The sequence below is a fragment of the Camelus ferus genome, chromosome 28, assembly GCF_009834535.1.
Source record: "Camelus ferus isolate YT-003-E chromosome 28, BCGSAC_Cfer_1.0, whole genome shotgun sequence".
In the NCBI taxonomy this organism is placed as follows: domain Eukaryota; kingdom Metazoa; phylum Chordata; class Mammalia; order Artiodactyla; family Camelidae; genus Camelus; species Camelus ferus.
In genome coordinates this window covers 6,683,512-6,702,039 of record NC_045723.1, presented here as the reverse complement: position 1 = coordinate 6,702,039, position 18,528 = coordinate 6,683,512, and the positions used below count along the sequence as shown (strand labels likewise).

General features: G+C 40.1%; 1 protein-coding gene across 2 annotated transcripts in view; it reads left to right on the top strand.

The window, feature by feature from the left end:
* Positions 1–18,528, top strand: part of KDM3A (lysine demethylase 3A) — a 47,721-nt gene that overhangs the window by 12,748 nt on the left and 16,445 nt on the right. Inside the window, exons 6-12 of one of the 2 annotated variants that reach the window (XM_032469786.1) lie at positions 249–373; positions 632–704; positions 810–898; positions 7,358–7,521; positions 9,035–9,549; positions 13,121–13,325; positions 16,310–16,481. In XM_032469786.1, coding sequence (XP_032325677.1) covers positions 249–373; positions 632–704; positions 810–898; positions 7,358–7,521; positions 9,035–9,549; positions 13,121–13,325; positions 16,310–16,481 — 1,343 coding nt within the window. Of the gene's footprint in view, positions 1–248; positions 374–631; positions 705–809; positions 899–7,357; positions 7,522–9,034; positions 9,550–13,120; positions 13,326–16,309; positions 16,525–18,528 lie in introns of both variants that reach the window. The other variant, XM_032469785.1, reaches the window with a different exon arrangement.

Below are 18,528 nucleotides of genomic sequence, written 5' to 3'. Positions count from 1 at the left end.
GTTGTCTCACACTATGTGGTCTGATACAAATGCTAGAATAAGTATATTGCAACTCTTAGATGAATCAATAGGAAAATAAAGCTTTAAAACTAGTTTTCCTGAAATGTCTGTCTTGTGTTTATGGCAGTATCTTTTAATGTTTACTTTTGCCTACTGCATTTTTTTTTAAGCCTTGGGGAAAGACTATGCTGGATAATGGTGCTGTTGGGAGACAATGCAAATTTCTCTAAGGATTTTCTTTTTTTAAGGTGACAAAAACTTGGTTGGTTCCGAAGTAAAAATCTATAGCTTGGACCCATCTACTCAGTGGTTTTCTGCAACCATTGTAAATGGAAACCCAACATCAAAAACTCTTCAAGTAAACTGTGAGGAGGTAAATAAGATGATAATTGCATGTGAGATAACTCAAAAGGGGAAGATAATTATAAAAAGGAGTTATAGTATCTTATAGGAGCTAAATATATTTCTTATTTTATAGTAAAATATCAGAGTAGAAAGAGACACCATAATTATTTTAAAAAGAAATTATGCGTAAGAAGCCCTATTGTCATGTTAATGGAGGTAATGTCTGGTACATTCCTGAGCATTTTAAAATTTCCCAATGTCTGTGTTTTACTTGTTTGTTTCGAAGATTCCAGCACTGAAAGTTGTGGACCCATCCTTGATTCATGTTGAAGTTGTACACGATAACTTTGTGACTTGTGGTAAGATACACTGTTTGATTAAAATCTTTGTTCTCCTTTTCCCTGTATCCTTCTCACATTAAGAAAAACAGGGAAGTCAACTTAACCTATTTTTAAATACTTTAGGTAATTCTACAAGAATTGGAGCTGTGAAACGCAAGTCTTCTGAGAATAATGGAAGCCTGGTTTCCAAACAAGCAAAATCTTGCTCGGAGGTAGCCTTGATTTATTTTTGTCACTCGTGTAAAGCTTTCTCTAGTTCTCACAGTGCATGACCAGTTTGTTTAGTGGTTACAAAGCTGTCTTCTCTGCCCTTCTGTGCTGTCGTGTCTGCTCTTTGTTAGTCCCAGGTCTTGGCCATAATTTCTATACTCAAGCAGATGGAGATAATATAAGTTTCTGGTTCACTGTTTTTATAAAAAATATTTTATTTTTTGATGTCTGCTGAAAATTCTCAATAGATTTGACAATTTCACCATACAGAGGTATTTTTGAAGGTAAATTGAGTTGTATATTATAAAATTGGAAGAATGCTTGGCATGAGAAGAGGGGAGGAAACCTAGAATTCTGAGTAGATTTGGTGTTGAAATAGGACTCACACCTCAATAATAGAGACGTTTGATTGGTCATTTACCATTGGGTGAACAGACATACCCCCTTTTTGAAGGAAGTGGTTGGTTTGCCATTACTAATTTCTGCCTAGGAAAGTGCAGGCTTCTGTGAGTGGCACTGTTGAGTTCAAGTACTGAATTTAATTCTATTCTGAAATAGTTAGGATTTGGATCAAGAAACTTAGGCTGTAATCTTTTCCCTCTCCTCTGTGTTGTAGAGAAACTGGCCTTCTTTAGCTTTTCAAGTACCTGGTGCTTTCTCCAACCTCCTTTCTCTTCACTCTGATTAGCTCCATTTACCTTTTTAATGTGGTGCTGCTTCCTTGGGGAAGCCGCACCTAACATCTCTACCATCATTTCAACCTATACCCCAGACTAGGTCAAAGTCCCTGTATTATGCTTTGTGTTTACTAGCAGCTGTCTTCATAACATCACAGTGTACACAATGGGGACAATTTTATTCAAAATTCCCAAAGAATTGGGCTAGACAGACTAACCTAATGAGTGAAGAGAGGGCTGGGATAAACTTCTCGAGGTGATACAAATGGCAGGGTCAATTTTTGAAGTCTAGGGGGAAGAAAAAGAAACTTAAGGCTGTTTCTTAGGTGAGTTGAATCCTTAGGTTCTGTTACAGTACAAATAACTATCTCACAACTTAGGGACCCAAGTGTGTTTGTGTTACATGGATAGTTTACTGTGTTATAATTGTCAAAAACACTTTTATGATTGATGCTCTGCTCCAGGCTGGAGTTTAGAATTTTAAAATTGACCAAGTTGATACTGTTAAGATAGTTGGCAGCATTTTGAATGAATGAATGAATGAAGTCATTAATTTTTTAAATGTTGGCAGCATTTTAGAGGGCACTTTGGGGTCTGGAGGAGCAAGGCAAGGAGTGACGGCGTGGGAGTGGGTCAGGGTCAATTAATGAATCTGAGGTTCCGGATCGGGGCAGACTGGCCTGCAGCATGAACTAGAACGAAAGCAAGCACATGCTACACAGACACTTGAGAACCTGGGCAGCTAGGGTGACTGGCTTTCCCGAGTCTGAAGCCTATGGAAGGACAACAGGAGCTTTGACACTTGGTCGGAAACTTCGTAAACCAAGGTATCTAATTCCTCTGTCTTCCTTCCAGCTGTGTAGCCTGACCTCAGGTAGTTCAGGAAAGAATGAAGAGGTAATTATGGAAATTAGTGTTAACTACTTTCATTTTTGCCTTAAAGTTTACAAGGGGGAAGTAATGTAGTAAGGACTGTAGATTGAGGATGTTGAGTAAGTGATGATTGCATCTTAGAGGAAAGCTCACAGGATGTATTGTTAAGTAATCCACAGTATTAGATGCTGAAAGAGACACAGTAGAATTATAACCTGTCAGATTTTGACATTGGATAAATGGTTAGTGATCTTGGGTAGAGGTAATAAAGGGCAGTTTGGAGAATTTGGTTGGGTGTTGCCTATCATGGAGAATGCATCAGTGTAGTCAGTGAGATGAAGAGGCAAGCCGCACGGTGCCATGTTGGGGGATAGGAAACGGCATCCTGGTGGATCATGGAGGGATCTACCTGGGGTACAAGCAGAACTGGGTCAGTGGGGACCTCCTGTTGGGGAAAGTACCACTTCTTCAAAGTATCAGGCTTGTCAGTGATGTGATAGGTAATTGAGCAACTAAATGGATAACCTTAAAGGAGTTGCCTGTAAAATACGCTAATATACACATGCACAAGTGGTCCTCTCTCGCTGACTCATGTTCTTGAAGGGCTGGGAGCATCTCTCTGCCAGCATATTGTCCAGCTCAGTGGGTTTGTGTACTACCGATTGTAGGGCACAGTAGAAGCTGTTTTTCAGAAAAGCCTGAACTTCGGCTAAGAGATAAGCCTTTCAGCCTGTTTGAGTCTTAACTTGCATCTAAAATGTGAAACTAAATTTGATATATTTTTTAAAATGTTAGTTTCAGCTCATAAGACCTATTCTAGTCATCTTCTCATTCTAAAGGAAGTTAGAGATCATAAATTTTTACCTGGGTGTTGACGTATTTAGAAAGTATTATTATTTTTAATTATCGGAGTTATTCTTTATATTGTGCTTACATTCAAAATAAAGATTCTTACATTAAAAAAAAAAAGTTTTTCTCATTTAGAAATATTTAGATAACCCAGAAAAGCGTAGTAAAGGAAAGAAACATCACTCACAGTCATCCTTTCCAGAGACTCACTGTTCACCTTCTGCATTACCTGTCCTCCTGGGTTTTTCTCACTTCTCCCCTGTATATTCATGGAGGCTTTTTTTTTTTTAAACTAAAAACCATACTCTTGTGTAGCTTCCTTGCTTCCTTCATAGTATATTGTGAATATTTTTTCATGTCAATAAATTTTTTTTTTTATCCTGGGTGATTTTTGCAATCAGGCAAGTTTTTGAAACACCAGCCTAGCCTAGATTTCAAGAGAGCTGGAGAGGTAAAGGGAGAAGTGGGGAAAGAAGTAGGGTTCATTTGAATGTGTGAGTAAAAGTGAGTCCAGCGGCACACTTGGCACACGTCTCTGTGCTTGTGCCTCCCAGATGTGCCAGGCCGGCACAGAGTTTGCTTTTAGGGTGGTCTTTGCATGACAGGAGCTTGGGGTTAGGTAGATGAGACTCTTGATTGCCTTGATGAATACCTTTGGATAAGATAAACCTATTTGCCAGTAACATCTGGCTCCTTGAAGGTCTTCTCTGCCTAGCAGACTATTCCTCAGAGTTAGGATGTTGCCTGGTTCATTGAGAGAGTCTGCTGAGAAGTGTGAGCCAGCAGTGTCCTTTTTAGAATACCACCATACACTCAATTATATTATCTCCGTCTGCTGGCAGGGAGGAACTATTGCCATGACTGGTATAGAAGACCTTCAGGGAAAACTCTTCAGGTAAGAAGAAACTTTGACCCTTGTCAAGCCAGAGGCCAGAGCAGTGGTGCGCACATGGAGATGGGTGTTGGAATCAGAGCCCTATCCTTGTGGAGCTAAACCTTAGGAAAGAGTGATACGCTTCAGATTCTTAAAGGAAAAGCATCCTAGGTTGTGCTCGTTCTATCACATGGTGACTGAACTGAGGAAATTTTCACGATATTTTTCTGCTTTGAGACGGCTAGTCTAAGTGCCGGGCCCTGGGGTGCAGTACAGCCCTGTAAAGTACGCTGCATTACTGACTCTCCCTTTTCCTCATTACTCTCATTACTCCTCATGACGACTGAGGAAACCGAAGCTTGGGGAGGTTAAATAATGTGCTGGGAAGTGTCGGGCCGCATTCCATCCAGGGTCCATCACCAAAGCCCAGTGCTCTTCACCACTGTGCTGCTGTTGCCACTCCTCTCCAGGTCTTTTCCTTGGTTTGATGAGTCACCGTTGTAAAAATGAGAGTCCTCCTTCCTTCCCTCTATTCCTCCATCCTGCTTTGCAGCAGATATTTATTGAACATTTAATAAATGCTAGACATTGGTGAGCATTACTGCCTGACTCTTGAGGTAATTCAAAAGACTTACTTATAGCTATTTTGAAATAGTAAGTGCCAACAGCATTTATTCATTCATGCATTTCACCAGTCTTATTTATCAAGCATCTGCTATGTGCCTGGCTTTAAAAGGTGTAGTAGTGGATGGAAGGGCAGGGTCTCTGCCCACTGGAGTTTATGTTCCATTGTGAGGAGACTGACAGTGAAAAAGTAACTTAAATAAAGGCACTTTCATGATGAAAGATATAAACATGGTAATCTAATAAAGCATAAAGGGTGGCTTGTGGGACATGGCTTTGGAAAGAGAGATCAGAGATTCTGAGAAGGTGTCAACTGAGCAGACTGGAGGGTGAAGGATGAAACCAGCTAGCCAACATGAAACCTGTCCAGTTAGAGGAATAGGAAGTACAAAGGAGCAAGCAAGAAAGAGCTTAGAACGTCTGGAGACCGGAGAGGAAGCTGGTAGAGCCGGAGCCCTGTAGACAAGTGGAATGAGACGAGTGGATGGGGTTGGCAGAGACCAGACCACATGGAATTCTTATAGGCAGTGGAGTGCCACCATCTGACTGATTTCTGTTTTACAAAGATTGCTCTGTGGTAGGATACATTTTGGATAGGAGGCAAAAGGTTCAGGTGAAAATGAAAGGAAATCAGGCCAGTTAGGATACACGTATAGTCTAGGGGAAAGATGATGGTGGTGGTGGCATGGAAAGGTATTTATAGATTCCACAAACATTTTGGAAATAGAGGTAGGATTTCCTGGTTCATTGATTGGATATGGGAAATGAGATGGGGATTTTTTTGGCTCGAGCAGTTCGGTGGTTGTTGCACAGGGTAAAAATTTATACCTAGGTTTGTGGTCTAAATTTCTTAAATATGTTCCTCTTAGGGGAGGAATTTAAGAAAAGGTATTGTATTAGTGCATCAACTCCGCATAATTCAGAGTAAGGAAGGGGATGTGGGGGAAGACGCTTGGTAGAAGTGAGCCTTGAATAAGCGTTTTGAAATGACTTGGCAATTAAACCTGGGGAGACTAAACTTTTCAATTTTTAATAGGTGATTACCAGAGAATTGTAAAATAAAGTTGAAAAGGACTTTAGGAATAAGTTTATCTAATTTCCTCATCTTCAGGGTTAGTGGGGGAGGGTAGAGCTCAGTGGTAGAGTGCATCCCTGGCATGCATGAGGTCCTGGGTTCAATCCCCGGTACCTCCGCCAAAAGTAATAAAGAGATAAACCTAATTACCTCCCCCCTTAAAAAAAAAAAAGAAAAGAAAAAGAGAAGGATTGGGAAACTGAGGCCTGTATAAGTAAAGTTGGCTATCCCAAGGCTATCCTTAGAACAGTCAAAGCCTCCCCCAGAAGTCCTTCTGGAGGACACGAAGCTAATATTTAACCAAAACTGAAATAACATAGTATAATATATGATCAGATAATTTAGTACCTTAAAATAGTTGGAAGCTATGCCCGAACTTTGCCAGTGATTAAGTAAATTCTAATTTTTCAGACATTTCTGTTTAGCATATTCTAGACAGTCATTTCAAGGCTGTCAGAGTAAATGTCTCATGAGTAGACTGCATACTCTACATTCAGAATTGTGAGGTTTTAAAAACTTACTAAGGGACGTTCTACATCAGATTTTAGAAGTTAGTAACTAGAAGATGAGGAAACTTTGAAGATTCTTCAAGTTTAGATTTAGTGGTAAGGTGACTGTTAAGGTCACTGTGGTGTGAAAGACACAGTTAAGAAGGACATGTGACTTTACATGTCAGCACATACAAAGAAACTGGTGAAGATGGTGAATGGCGTTCTCCTGGTTTAGCCATGGACTGTTTAGTTGTCTGGAGTTGTATTTAATCTGTTCCTTCTCTCCACGGTGGGAAGGTGGGGTTTGTTTTGTTTTTTTGTTTTTTGTTTTTTTTGGATAGTATAAATTGGAAAGAAGTTTGTCCATGATTAATATTTTTGTTAAGGTAAAACTACACGAAAAAGGAAGGGGACACATGTCCTAACTTTGTCCCACAGGCCTGTCATGATTTGATATTTTTTGCAGCTTGGGATGACCTTTGTGATTTGATGAGCTACATACAATCAAGAACCATGTCCTCAATCTTAATTGCATTGTAAAGGTTTATGTTGGTACCCGGTAGGCCCCACTGCCTGCAAGAGCCCTATGTGGTCTGGTCTCCTGCCAGTCTACGCAGTAAGTGCGTGGTGGGCACTCAGTGATGTTAAACTGAATGCATGTGAAGCTGCCACCATTTGAAGACCGTGAATTAAAAGCTCACTTCTGTGCATTGCATTATTGAAATAATTGCCACATGGCTGCATTTTCCTGGCATAATGATTCAGAGGTTCTGTAAAAGATCGGCTTGTGATCTTTTATAGGAAGACTCAAGTTTTGTGAAAAGCTGGAGTGACTCATTATAATAGCCCTCAGGTACAAGTCCTTATTACGTGTTCTACCGTCCTGTTCTTTTTATTTGGTGATGGTATCGTGCTTGTTTACTATTAAACCAAGCAAAGAAACCTGAATCTTGCTAGGGGCTTTCCTTTTAATACCCGTTTGGTTTGGTATCTTTTAGGCCTCTCCTAGTGTGTGTCCTGTACAGTCTGTTCCCACCACAGTTTTTAAGGAGATTCTGCTCGGCTGTACTGCAGCAACTCCCCCTAGTAAAGACCCAAGACAGCAGAGTACTCCCCAGGCTGCCAACTCTCCTCCTAACCTTGGAGCAAAAGTTCCTCAAGGGTGAGTAGTTACTTGTTACAGATGTTTAATCATAATGTGGAGAAAGGTTATTTTAGCCCTGGTTCTTCCTGTCTGAGCTGAGATTGCTCAGACTGAAGGCAAAACTGAATCTACATTCAGTGTTTCGTAGAGAGAAATGTGATGACCTGCCGTTCATTGTGTCTTAGGGAGGTTAGAGTTTCCAGATAGGTCAGGTGCCTTCAGAGGTGACAAGTATAGTAGGCCTAGAGAACAGCATGCAGAAGGTTCCAGAAAAGAAGGGGATGCGAGGGAAAAGCAGCTTTCTTGACTTGCTACAGCGAGGTTGGTCAGTTGCAGTACTACAGGTGGTTGTAGAGGAGATGCCCGCTTTCCAGGAAGAGGGAGTAGGCTGGTTGTATGTGGAAGACTGCGGTCGGCGGGAGTGTGGAGAAGGGGGAGACAGGGTTCCAGTGGGTGGTTCTCATGAGGTCTTCAAGTATAGGTGAGAAATGCGGCAGGAGAGAAAATACTGTCATAGAAATGCGGGAAGCACTAGTTACGAGGTAGTTACTCATTTTTAGGTGAAGACGATGAATAAGAAATGTAAAATTTAACCAGAGATTTAAAGTGGCTACGAGGTTAATGGAGAGAAAAGTTTTAAGGGAAGGCTCTCATTCGGGAGGGGTGATGGCCTCTGCAGGTGGTTGATAAAGATACCTTCAGATACTGGCATAGAAAGGTGGGCTTGGGAGATCCACTGCAGTAAGGTGGGAGAGTGGCTGAGCACATGGGTTCACTGGGAGGCAAGCGAGCTGCCTAGGGTAGAGCTGGGAGGGCAGCCACACAGCGTCCGATAGAAGATGGAGTGGTTTTCAGAACGGAAAGAGGGAACAGTAAGAAGTTGGGTGGTACCCAAGCACAGACGTCCAGTATGAGTGCTTAAAGAACAACTTCTCCAGGATGAGATCCTTTGTTAGAGGCAGGGAAAAACTGTAAAAAGAAAAAAAGACTTAACATTTTGCTGGTGAAAGAACTTTTAGGATGAATTTCAGAGAAACAGAAGTTCTTTAACGGCACCAGGTTGTTCTGTGAACAAGCAAGTAATCAGCTGGCTCTTCTGTTTGCTTTGGATCCTGATCCCTGACCAAACAAGAATGAAAGTATCTAGTACTAAGGCTGGTTACATGTTCATGGCTGGACAGGGTTTTCTACTGCTGGTGGTTTTGGTTCCATATGATACTCAGTTTGTTTTGAGGGAGAGCTAAAGTTAATTATGCTGTAAAAAGTAGAAGGAACTTGAAGTAGTTAAAGATTTATGGGGACATGCAGGTAGGATTTAGAGTTGTATTTTTCTTAGTGCTTAAGATATTTTTGCAGCACCACTGATTGATTGCTTTTAACTTCAGTTCACAGAAACCTATCCTGAATTCTCTAATATAAGCAGTTTTCTTTTCTCTTTCATACTGGTTACCGTAGAACGAGCAGTTGTTTTGGAAGGTAGGGAAGAGATAAAAGAGATCTAGACCCTAGTTTTCCATACTATCTTTTTCAGATGTCATAAACAGATTTTACCAGAGCTTTCTTCCTGTCTAAATACAAAGCCTGAAGTACTGAGAACAAAACCAGATGTTGTCTGCAAAGTAGGGCTGCCCTCTTCAAAGTCCTCTCAGATTGGAACTGGAGACTTGAAAACTCTGAGCGAACCAAAAGGAAACCATACCCAGCTGAAGGCCAACGCTGATCAGGAAGACAGCTTAGAATCTCTTCCTCAGTCATCGACTGGCCTTCCTAAGGAGGGCTTGCCTACAAAGGCTTCTGTGACAGAACTGGAAACTGCCAGCACTCCAGAGCTGCAGAAGCACCTGGAACATGCACCTTCCACGTCCGATGTCCCTTCAGATAAGCCAGAAGAGAAAGCAGGTGTTAACAGTAATAGCCCTAATAGTTGTGTGGAAAAAAAGGTAGAACCTTCAACTTTCGGGTGCCAGTCACAAAATTTAAAAGAGTCTTCAATAAAAGTAGATGCTGAAAGCTGTTGTACAAGAAGCAACAATAAAGTCCAGAATGGTGAGTGTTTCTGCATATCTTTATTGGTAGACGGTAAAGATGGTAGCAGGTACATACATGTCTCCTTACTTTGTGAGAAAAAAATATGAAAATGACTGTAGAAAAGTTTTACAATCAGAAAAGTTCAAAGGAGAAAGTAAAACCTCCAAATCTTCTTAGAAATGATTACTGTTAATATTTTGGTAGACCTGGTTCCATGTATATAGAAACAGACTATTAGACAAATGGGTTCATACCAACAGTTTTACCCCGTACATTAGTGTAGGTATCTATCAACATTTTACAAGTTGCAGGGGTTCCATTATTTGTATTTATTTACTGTAAGACTCAACTGGTTCCTAGAAGACGGGTAATTAGGTGGTTCCCAAAGTTTGGTTGTAAGAAAATAATTTTGAATAAATTCTAAAGTAATCTGATGATTGCTTTTATCATCAGCCTATCACTGTAGGATCTTTCTGTAATATCCAGGTTGGAGTGGAAGAAATGATTGAAATTTTCTGCTCACAAAGGTAGTTCAGATCTGACATTTTTTTAAAGAGCAAATTGCCTCACCACCTCTAGGAAAGGGATTTTTTGTTAAAGAATTTAAGGGCAGTGCTGAAATACCAGGCAGTGTCTCTGCCTAAAGGGAGATCCTGCTGCACCCACGATTTGCAACTAAGTACTCTCCTTACAGAGAAGATGGTACATTGTATCTCATACTATTTACATTGAGTTTGAGGATGGTAGTTATCAGATGCTTCCTTACTAGAATTAGTAGAACTAAATGGCTTCAGTGTGTCAAAAGGTTCAGACCTTTTCTAATTTAAAAATACATTTAATAATTGCCAGCTGTGTGGGAAAGTTAACTTTAAAAAAACAATAAGATGCTGTTCATTTGGATAAGTAAGAAATGAATAATCCACACTCTAGCTCTTACTGCAGGCTTCTGCAACTAGAGGGCAAGATGAGTGGATCTGACTGGGGGTCTTTCTGAGATAGAGCTGGAGGAACTGGAAAAGAACTTTACTTGCCAAGTAGTACTTCTAACCTAGCTTCTTCATTCTTGAAGCTTAAGTTGATATAATTGTTAATTTGCATGAAATTAATTGCATAAATTATACTGTTCCTTAGGAGTTATGTAACTCCCCAAAGAAAGTGAATATTCATAACCGTGCCCCTGTTCTATTTCTTTATTCTTTTTGAGTCATCAGCCTTCAAATTCAGCTAGTTTTTAAGGCAAATTATTTTAATATCATGTGAAAAAACACTAAAAGTTTTAGACCAGTAAGCACATTATCAGTGTATAAGTGAGTTACGGAGTCCACCTTTGTCTCACTTAATATGTGGTGCAACTGTGCCCCAACTAAAATGATTTTAAGAAAAATGAAAAACCTAATCACATCCTAGTGCATGGTGTCTACTGGGACTTTTGGCTGAGGAGTAAGTGTGTGTGATCAGAAGCCTACCAGGATATCTGCACTGTTTCCACTAGTATTGCTCATGGGTGGGGACAGGCTCTACTGGAAATGTCCTCTGCCTTGTGGCCTTGCTTGCTTAGGGGCTAGAAAATGAAAGCAAGGTGGAGTTGAACAGCCGCCCTTTTTCTGTTTGGTAGATGTGTGCTTCCTCAGAAATTGACACTGCTTTTTCCCCTTGGCTCTGCTCTGAATTGAGAGAATCACTGGTGGGGGAACTATTGTTCTCACTTAAGAGCTAGATTTATATAGTTCAATTTCCTTATTTCTGTGTATTTCCTCATTTAAGCCCAGGCAGAACAGATAAGATAATTTTTGGACTCAGCCTGGGAAAACCTGGTCCAACTCAAAGGATGATGTCTTTTCAGTATCTGAGTAATTAAAATTCCATCTCTGAGTTACTGATCTCTTTATATCCTCTCCTTTTTTGCTTTACTTTCTCTTTCACTAACTGAATATGAATGTTTAAGGGGTCAGGGCCTGGCAGCATCCGTTTAGCATTTTACAGTGTGCTCTAGTCCTGTTGTAAAAGAGAGGTAAGATTAGAAGGTCTCTAACATAATTATTAAAGATGCTTATTTTATTTAAAACCTTCTTTGATTTTAGATCTTTCTTCCAATTTCCTCCAAGACTGATTACCAGCCTCTCCCACCTGTCTCTCAACTGGTTCCCCAGAAGTTGTGTTTTTGTTTTTTGCTTGCCTAAGAATCTACTTTCCTCTTCTAAGCACCCTTAAACCCTGAGAAGAGGTCTTTTCTGTTGGTTTTATGTGAAATACAGTTGTCCCTCGATACCCGAGGAAGATTGGTTCCTGGACCCCCAACGGATACCCCAAATCTGCGAATGTGCAAGTTCGTACGGTCAGCCTTCCCTGTCCACAGGGTCTGCATCTGCAGTCAGCTGACCACAGATTGTGTTGTATTTTCAATCCGCGGTTGGCTGAACCCATGGATGCAGAGGGTCCACTTATGAAGGCTGTTGGCTTATAAATGGATTCCCTTCTGTGTTATTTGTGCTGACACGGTGGTTGCTCTTTCCTGTTACGTCTCTACTTTTTCTTTAGGAACCATGTTAACATTTCCTTTCAAGTTCTCCTGCCCATTAGAAGTTAAAACTTAAAACATGCATTTACTTAGAATCAAAATCCTGTCTTTAGCCAATACTCTTAATCTTGAATGGAACATATGTATGAAGGAAATTGAAGATATGTCAAGGGTCAAGCAGCATCTCTTGGAAGCCTTTAGAAGATAACTTTTTTTTTTTAACTGAAGTACAGTCACTTACAATGTGTCAATCTCTGGTGTACACAATGTCCCAGTCATGCATATGCATACATATATTCGTTTTCATATAGAAGCTATCTCTTTTTTTTTTTAACATTTTTTTTATTGAGTTACAGTCATTTTACAATGTTGTGTCAAATTCCAGTGTAGAGCACAATTTTTCAGTTATACACGAACATACCTATATTCATTGTCACATTTTTTTTTCACTGTGAGCTACCACAAGATCTTGTATATATTTCCCTGTGCTATACAGTATAATCTTGTTTATCTATTCTACATTTTGAAATCCCAGTCTGTCCCTGAAGCTATCTCTTACAGACAAAGGGCTCTATACAGGAAAGCTGTTTGGTTTTTATTATATTTAGAATGGTTAGCTTTTGCAGAGTTCTTTAGAAAACATACCTTAAACAAGCCTTTTTTTGAGTGTGAAAAGAGACAGAAATGACTTCCATATGGTCCTGTGTTTATTGAGTTTGCAATGAGTTTGAATTAAGTATCTGATTTGGAAAAATCTTCCTGAAGTATTTCTCTTACTTAGGGTTATGAATAGAAGTATGCCCCAACTTGGAATTGTGAGTCTGGTTGTTGAATTTGGGGTTTTAAGTTACCAAATGGATTCACCAAATGAGAAGTATTTTATAAAGAGAGTACAACTTCCAGCTGTTCTGATAAATACCTTCTGTTAAGCCATTTTTAGAAATTGCAGTTGAACCAGTAACTGAGGAGTTCTCTCTTTGGGAAAACTGACCTTGTGAATAGAATTCAGTCAAATATTGATAATGACTTTTAAAAATTTGAGGTCCCCATTTCTTTCATCTTTTTTTCTAGCCCCATCCCGAAAGTCCGTTTTGACAGACCCAGCCAAACTCAAGAAGCTGCAGCAGAGTGGAGAGGCCTTTGTCCAGGATGACTCCTGTGTGAACATTGTCGCGCAGCTGCCCAAGTGCCGGGAGTGCCGCTTGGACAGTCTCCGAAAGGACAAGGAGCAGCAGAAAGACTCGCCCGTGTTTTGCCGTTTCTTCCACTTCAGGAGGTGAGGCACTGTGGGAGATGCTCAGGTAGCCTGAGCCCTGTAATGCGCTACCCGCCCCTTCTATCAGTGGTACATCTAAAGCTGCAGAGTAGAGGTCACACTTCTTAATCTGTGGGTTTAGGAATCTAGGTCTTACTACATATTTCCTTCCCATTCTCCTTTTTAGTTTGTTTGTTTGTTTGTTTGTTTTGGAAAGAAGCTTAAAAATATAAACTTCTGTTTCTAAAAGTAACAAACATAGAAAAATGCTGAAGTTTTTAAAAAACCCTAAAAACTACTGTTAATGTTTCAGTGCATCTTAGTGTTGATGTGGTTATAAAATGTGTCCAAGCATACCTCCTTGCTGTGTTGTACATACTGTTTTGAATCTTACTTTGCCCAAAACGTACTTTCCCAGGATGCAATAGGAACCACTTGATCATGTTAACTTTTCTGCAGATACTTTTGAATAACTATGCAAGACCCATGGTAACAGTGTGTGAGAATTCACTTAACCAATTCCCTTGTTGGTGTTAAGATTATATATTTTTTGCCACTAAATATATGCAGAAATGATCATCTTGTCCACAATCTCTGATTATGTACTTTGGAAGAATTAAAGTGACATTGCTGGGTCAGAAGTTATGTGTGTTTTAAGGCTTTGATACTTCAGTTCTGCCAAACTGCCCTGCAGGAAAGTTGCACCTGCATCCATGTCCGCTGGCAGGGTTTGGACATTTCTGTCTCTGTGTACCTTTGCCGGCAGGAAGAGGTATATCTTAAAAAAAAAAAAATCTTCATTTTGTAGGCCAAAACTTTCATTTTTACATTGCCTTTTTTTTTTCTTTAAGACATATTAATTTTCTTTAAATTCTTCCATCCTGAGTGAAGAAAAAGGCAGCCTTCTGGAGTTTTGTTTGTTTTGTTTTTAAAATATATATAAATGAGCAGTGTTGTTCTGGGTGTAGATGAGCTTTTAGATATGATACGTCTTCTCAGAAATCTAGGCAGTTTCAGGCTCAACTGGTTCTAATTATAAAAAGAAGTGTTGACTTTAATTTCTTCCTATTCTCCTCCTGCCCTTTTGTTTTATTAAGATTAAATATGGCTGATCAACTACATTAAATGCACAGATATTTTAGACTCTTAATTATATCCGTGCTGGTAACTTTCGGATTCCGGCTTATTTAACGAACTAGAGTTTTTTAGATGGTGGTTTGTCCCATTAATTCCTAAGTAAATTGCAAAAGCACTGGGACGAAGTATGTGGGCAGCATTTAGAGCTGTGTAACTCTTAGTCTACCTGTATATTAATACATACTCTGAATAAGTACTCAGTAAAGGTCAGCTCTAGTCTGCTTCCCTGGAGACTTCTTTGTTACACAGGTAAATGTGTTAAGATGCACATGCATTTGTGAGTGCTTGCATTTATTTTGAAGAGCACACAAAAGCGTTTTTGGGTATACGGTGAATTTGTACATACACACTGGTTACTCGTGCAGAAAGTGTTGGCAATAAATAAATGTAGGTACGTTTCCTTTTGTTTTGCTTTGTACAGACCTGTGTATTCCTATTATAAACTCGGTTTCGTGTCATTATGGCTCTTTGTGAGAAGTGTAACTGGACTGGATGAGAGATTAGTTTTGGTTTAAGTTTCAAAGGCATTTTAGGGAGGGGGTGATTAGTTTTTTCTTTCGAATATTATTGGAACTTTTAAAAAAACTACTATTTTGTGACTGAATAGAAATCACTGGTTTTATGACTTAGCTGTTTTCCCGTTTTTTACTTCTTTGAAGGGAATATGCCTTTGCTTAGTATTACATAGCAGAAGCCAGTCTGGTAGAAAGTAGAACCAACTCACTTCTTTGGTAAAAAGAATATCTCAATTTTAAAAGCAGAGCCTTTTTTTTCCTGATATTTAGAGTGAAGACTGAGGCTGGCATTAGTCTCATCAAGTTTGTTTCTCATTAGATTCTGTAGTTGAGATTGGAGGGGGCAGGATTTCAATGGTAAACTCGGTTGCCAGATCCTGTTTGCTGTTTCCTCCCCATTAGACTTGGCTTCCAAATTTGTTTGAGAATTATGACTCTCTAATTTTGGCTGTCAATCAAAAATGTGCATCCCTTCTTTGGACCCCTAGAAATACATTTGCATCTGTTAATGCGACTCCCAATATCCTTCCAGTTCCTTCTGCTCTCTTCTGGACAAATCCTTTTTCTCAGGCACAACTTTATGTGTGTCTCATAGACTCAAAGAGTTTCAGCAGCTGCCCAGTGATGCCAAAAACTGGGTGTTTTATGTCTACTTCCGTGTCTCCAGCTAGATTGACATACAGATTGACAGATAAACCCAAAACTAATACATAGCTTAGAAAAATATTTCAAATGTCAAAGATGTTGAAAGAGAGTACTGGGAAAATACTCTGCTTTTTGCTCCACCTTCTTAAAGACCGAGGCCCATATTAACGCTGCTTCTCATTCCAGGAGCTTGCACAGTAGTTTGTAGCTAGGATTCCAAGGAGTGCTGAATGCCTCAGGGATCCATGTGCTCATGGCTTCCTGGTGTCTGGGGTTGGTCTTCTCTTGCTGAGCATTATTCTTGAAGCAGTAGTTTTATTCAAATCTGGACAGATTATTTATCGCCTTCTGTCTGTTACCAGTTTACTTCTGTGGTGACTTGTGATTGTCTGTGTAATTAAGTCCCAAGTCAGACAGGTTCAGTAGCTTTCCCTTGGGGGCAGTATGAGCAGATCTTGGTTCATGTGCAGAGCACACCTCCTCCTACCACCACCCTCCCCCGCACCATGTCTTTTGGGGGAAAATTTGGAAATTAAAAAAAATCTTTCTACGGATGTTGCCTACAAGTAGCAATTGGCTGTAATTAGCCATGGAGATTATAGAAAACTGGGAAGGAAGTGTTGATCTAAATAACATTTAAATAGTAACAACAAGATGTAAATCAATGTTTTGTGTCTATAACATACTTTTTCCTCCCACTTCTTCTAGGTTACAGTTCAACAAACATGGCGTGTTGCGGGTAGAGGGCTTCCTGACACCAAACAAGTATGACAGTGAAGCAATTGGCTTGTGGTTGCCTTTAACCAGAAGTGTCGTGGGGACTGATTTGGACACAGCAAAGTATATCCTGGCCAACATTGGAGACCACTTCTGTCAAATGGTGATTTCTGAAAAGGAAGCTATGTCAACTATTGAGCCACACAGTAAGAGCATCTCTTAGGGGGTAGGATTTTTGAGTCCAACTTGATTTTTGTTCTAAATGACACCTAAGTCCTAATTGTATGGATTTCATTTTCACCCAGAAGTTTGGATGGCTTTGGTAAAAAAGATTGCATTTTTCCTTTTATAACAGATTCTACCTGTTGATTTCATCAGAGTCAGTGGCCTATCTGTGGGGTTTATTTTGTGTCAATGAGTAAAAGAGTGGGACTCCGTTTTTGTTAAGGTAAAAGATGAGGTGGTGGTGGAATTTGCATAGCCTTACCATCAGTGTGGGCTCAGCAAAGGCGGGTGAAGCCTCAGGTGGTTTATTTTAAGAAAAAGTTTCTTAATCAAGAAAGCTCAAAGAAAATAAGAATGGACAGGCTGTAACCTAGACCTACTGGACCAGAGTCCGGGAAGGCTGAGTCCCAGGCAGGAGTATGGGAGCAAGCTCAGGTGAAAATGGTTCCGTTCGAGTCAAGGTTTCAAGGGAATACTTGAAGGTTCCAGCTGGGCATGTGCAGTGGCCTCTGCTCTCCGAGAGCACTCACATCAATCTGGCCACCAGGTAAACCACAGAGACCAGTATGGGTAACACATTAGAGCCAGAACTCCCTCATGACAGCCGAGATGCGCTGTCTGGGAGGACAGCACGCCTCCGTCTGTGTGTCTCCAAGTGAGATTCCAGCCAGAAGCACCCAGGGTCATCTGTCTTTTTAAGTCTCATACTTTCTTCTATCATTTTATCTTTCCCAAATGGTTGAAAGTTACAAGTAAAGCTTTTCCATTCTTCTGGTAGATATCTTTTCAGGTTTTGTATAACCAAGTATGTTTCAATACAAACATCCACACATCCTGGTCTTGGGAATTTTGGTTGTACTTTCCAGAAACTACTGAAGCTAGCTTAAGCACAAAAATAATATATTGGTTAAATATATATACTGTTATATCTCAGAGTCCAAGGAATGGGAACTGGGGCATTCCCAGGAGCAGGAATTCAGAGCTGGGGAATGTGAGCTCAGGGCAGCCACGGTCCTACTGACGCAACCAGCAGCTTTAGGCTCGTTCTGCTCTATTGGGGTGAGAGAGACTCTGATAAGTCAAGAGTTGCATTAAAGTTCGTTTTCCCTGTAACCTTCTATTTAGGACAAGTGATGCTGGTTTTCCATTTTCAGTAGGGATACAAAAGTTTTCTTATTACATACATTTAAGTAAAAGTAATAGACTTAAAGAAAAATCCTTGAGTAAGTGGTCTAGAGGTGGATGATTGGAGTATGGAAACGGGACTTTGGAATATATTAGTAGCTTCACTCCTGAATCAGCAGGGCTGTTTTAAACTACTGATATTTTTTCTTTGCTCAAGGTGAGTCGTCTGAACATTGTGAATTGTTGAAAAAACACAGATAGTTGTCTTTTAAGAGCATAATTAAGAAACTGTGTCCTTGAAGATGTAACTAACCTTTCCTCCTTGACTATTTGGTTATCCTGTTCCTCTTTGTTTCCTCTGTGACAAGCTGGTCAGGTGGAGAGAGGAACTCTCTCTGAGTGATACTGAAAGATGCCACCACAAGGGTTTCCTAGAGGGGGCAGGTCCCCTCCAGTCCTGAGATAAGGAAGCAGGTCTCAACCTTTATACATTTATTCTGTCTTTTCAGTGACAAATAATCATTACATAGGTGGTTCAGAGATCTAACACTGCTCCCTAATGAAACAGTTTAATCCAGTGAGCAAGGTGAAGTTCATAAAATCTCATCTGTAAAATGCCTGGAGCTCTATGCATGTGCACTGAGCTTTTACATGATAATGAAATGATGGTCAGCAGTTGGATTAATTTGAAGTAAACTGAAGTTAGTGATCTGTTTCATGGTTGGTCTGAAGGAAGAAGATTAACCACTGACTGGATTAGGAAAAGATGTTCTCTGTAGAACAAGAACAGGACAGTATTGATCCTGTCTTGTTGAAGAGAGACAGACAGACAAGAAACAGCCTTCTGGCCAGCAGACACT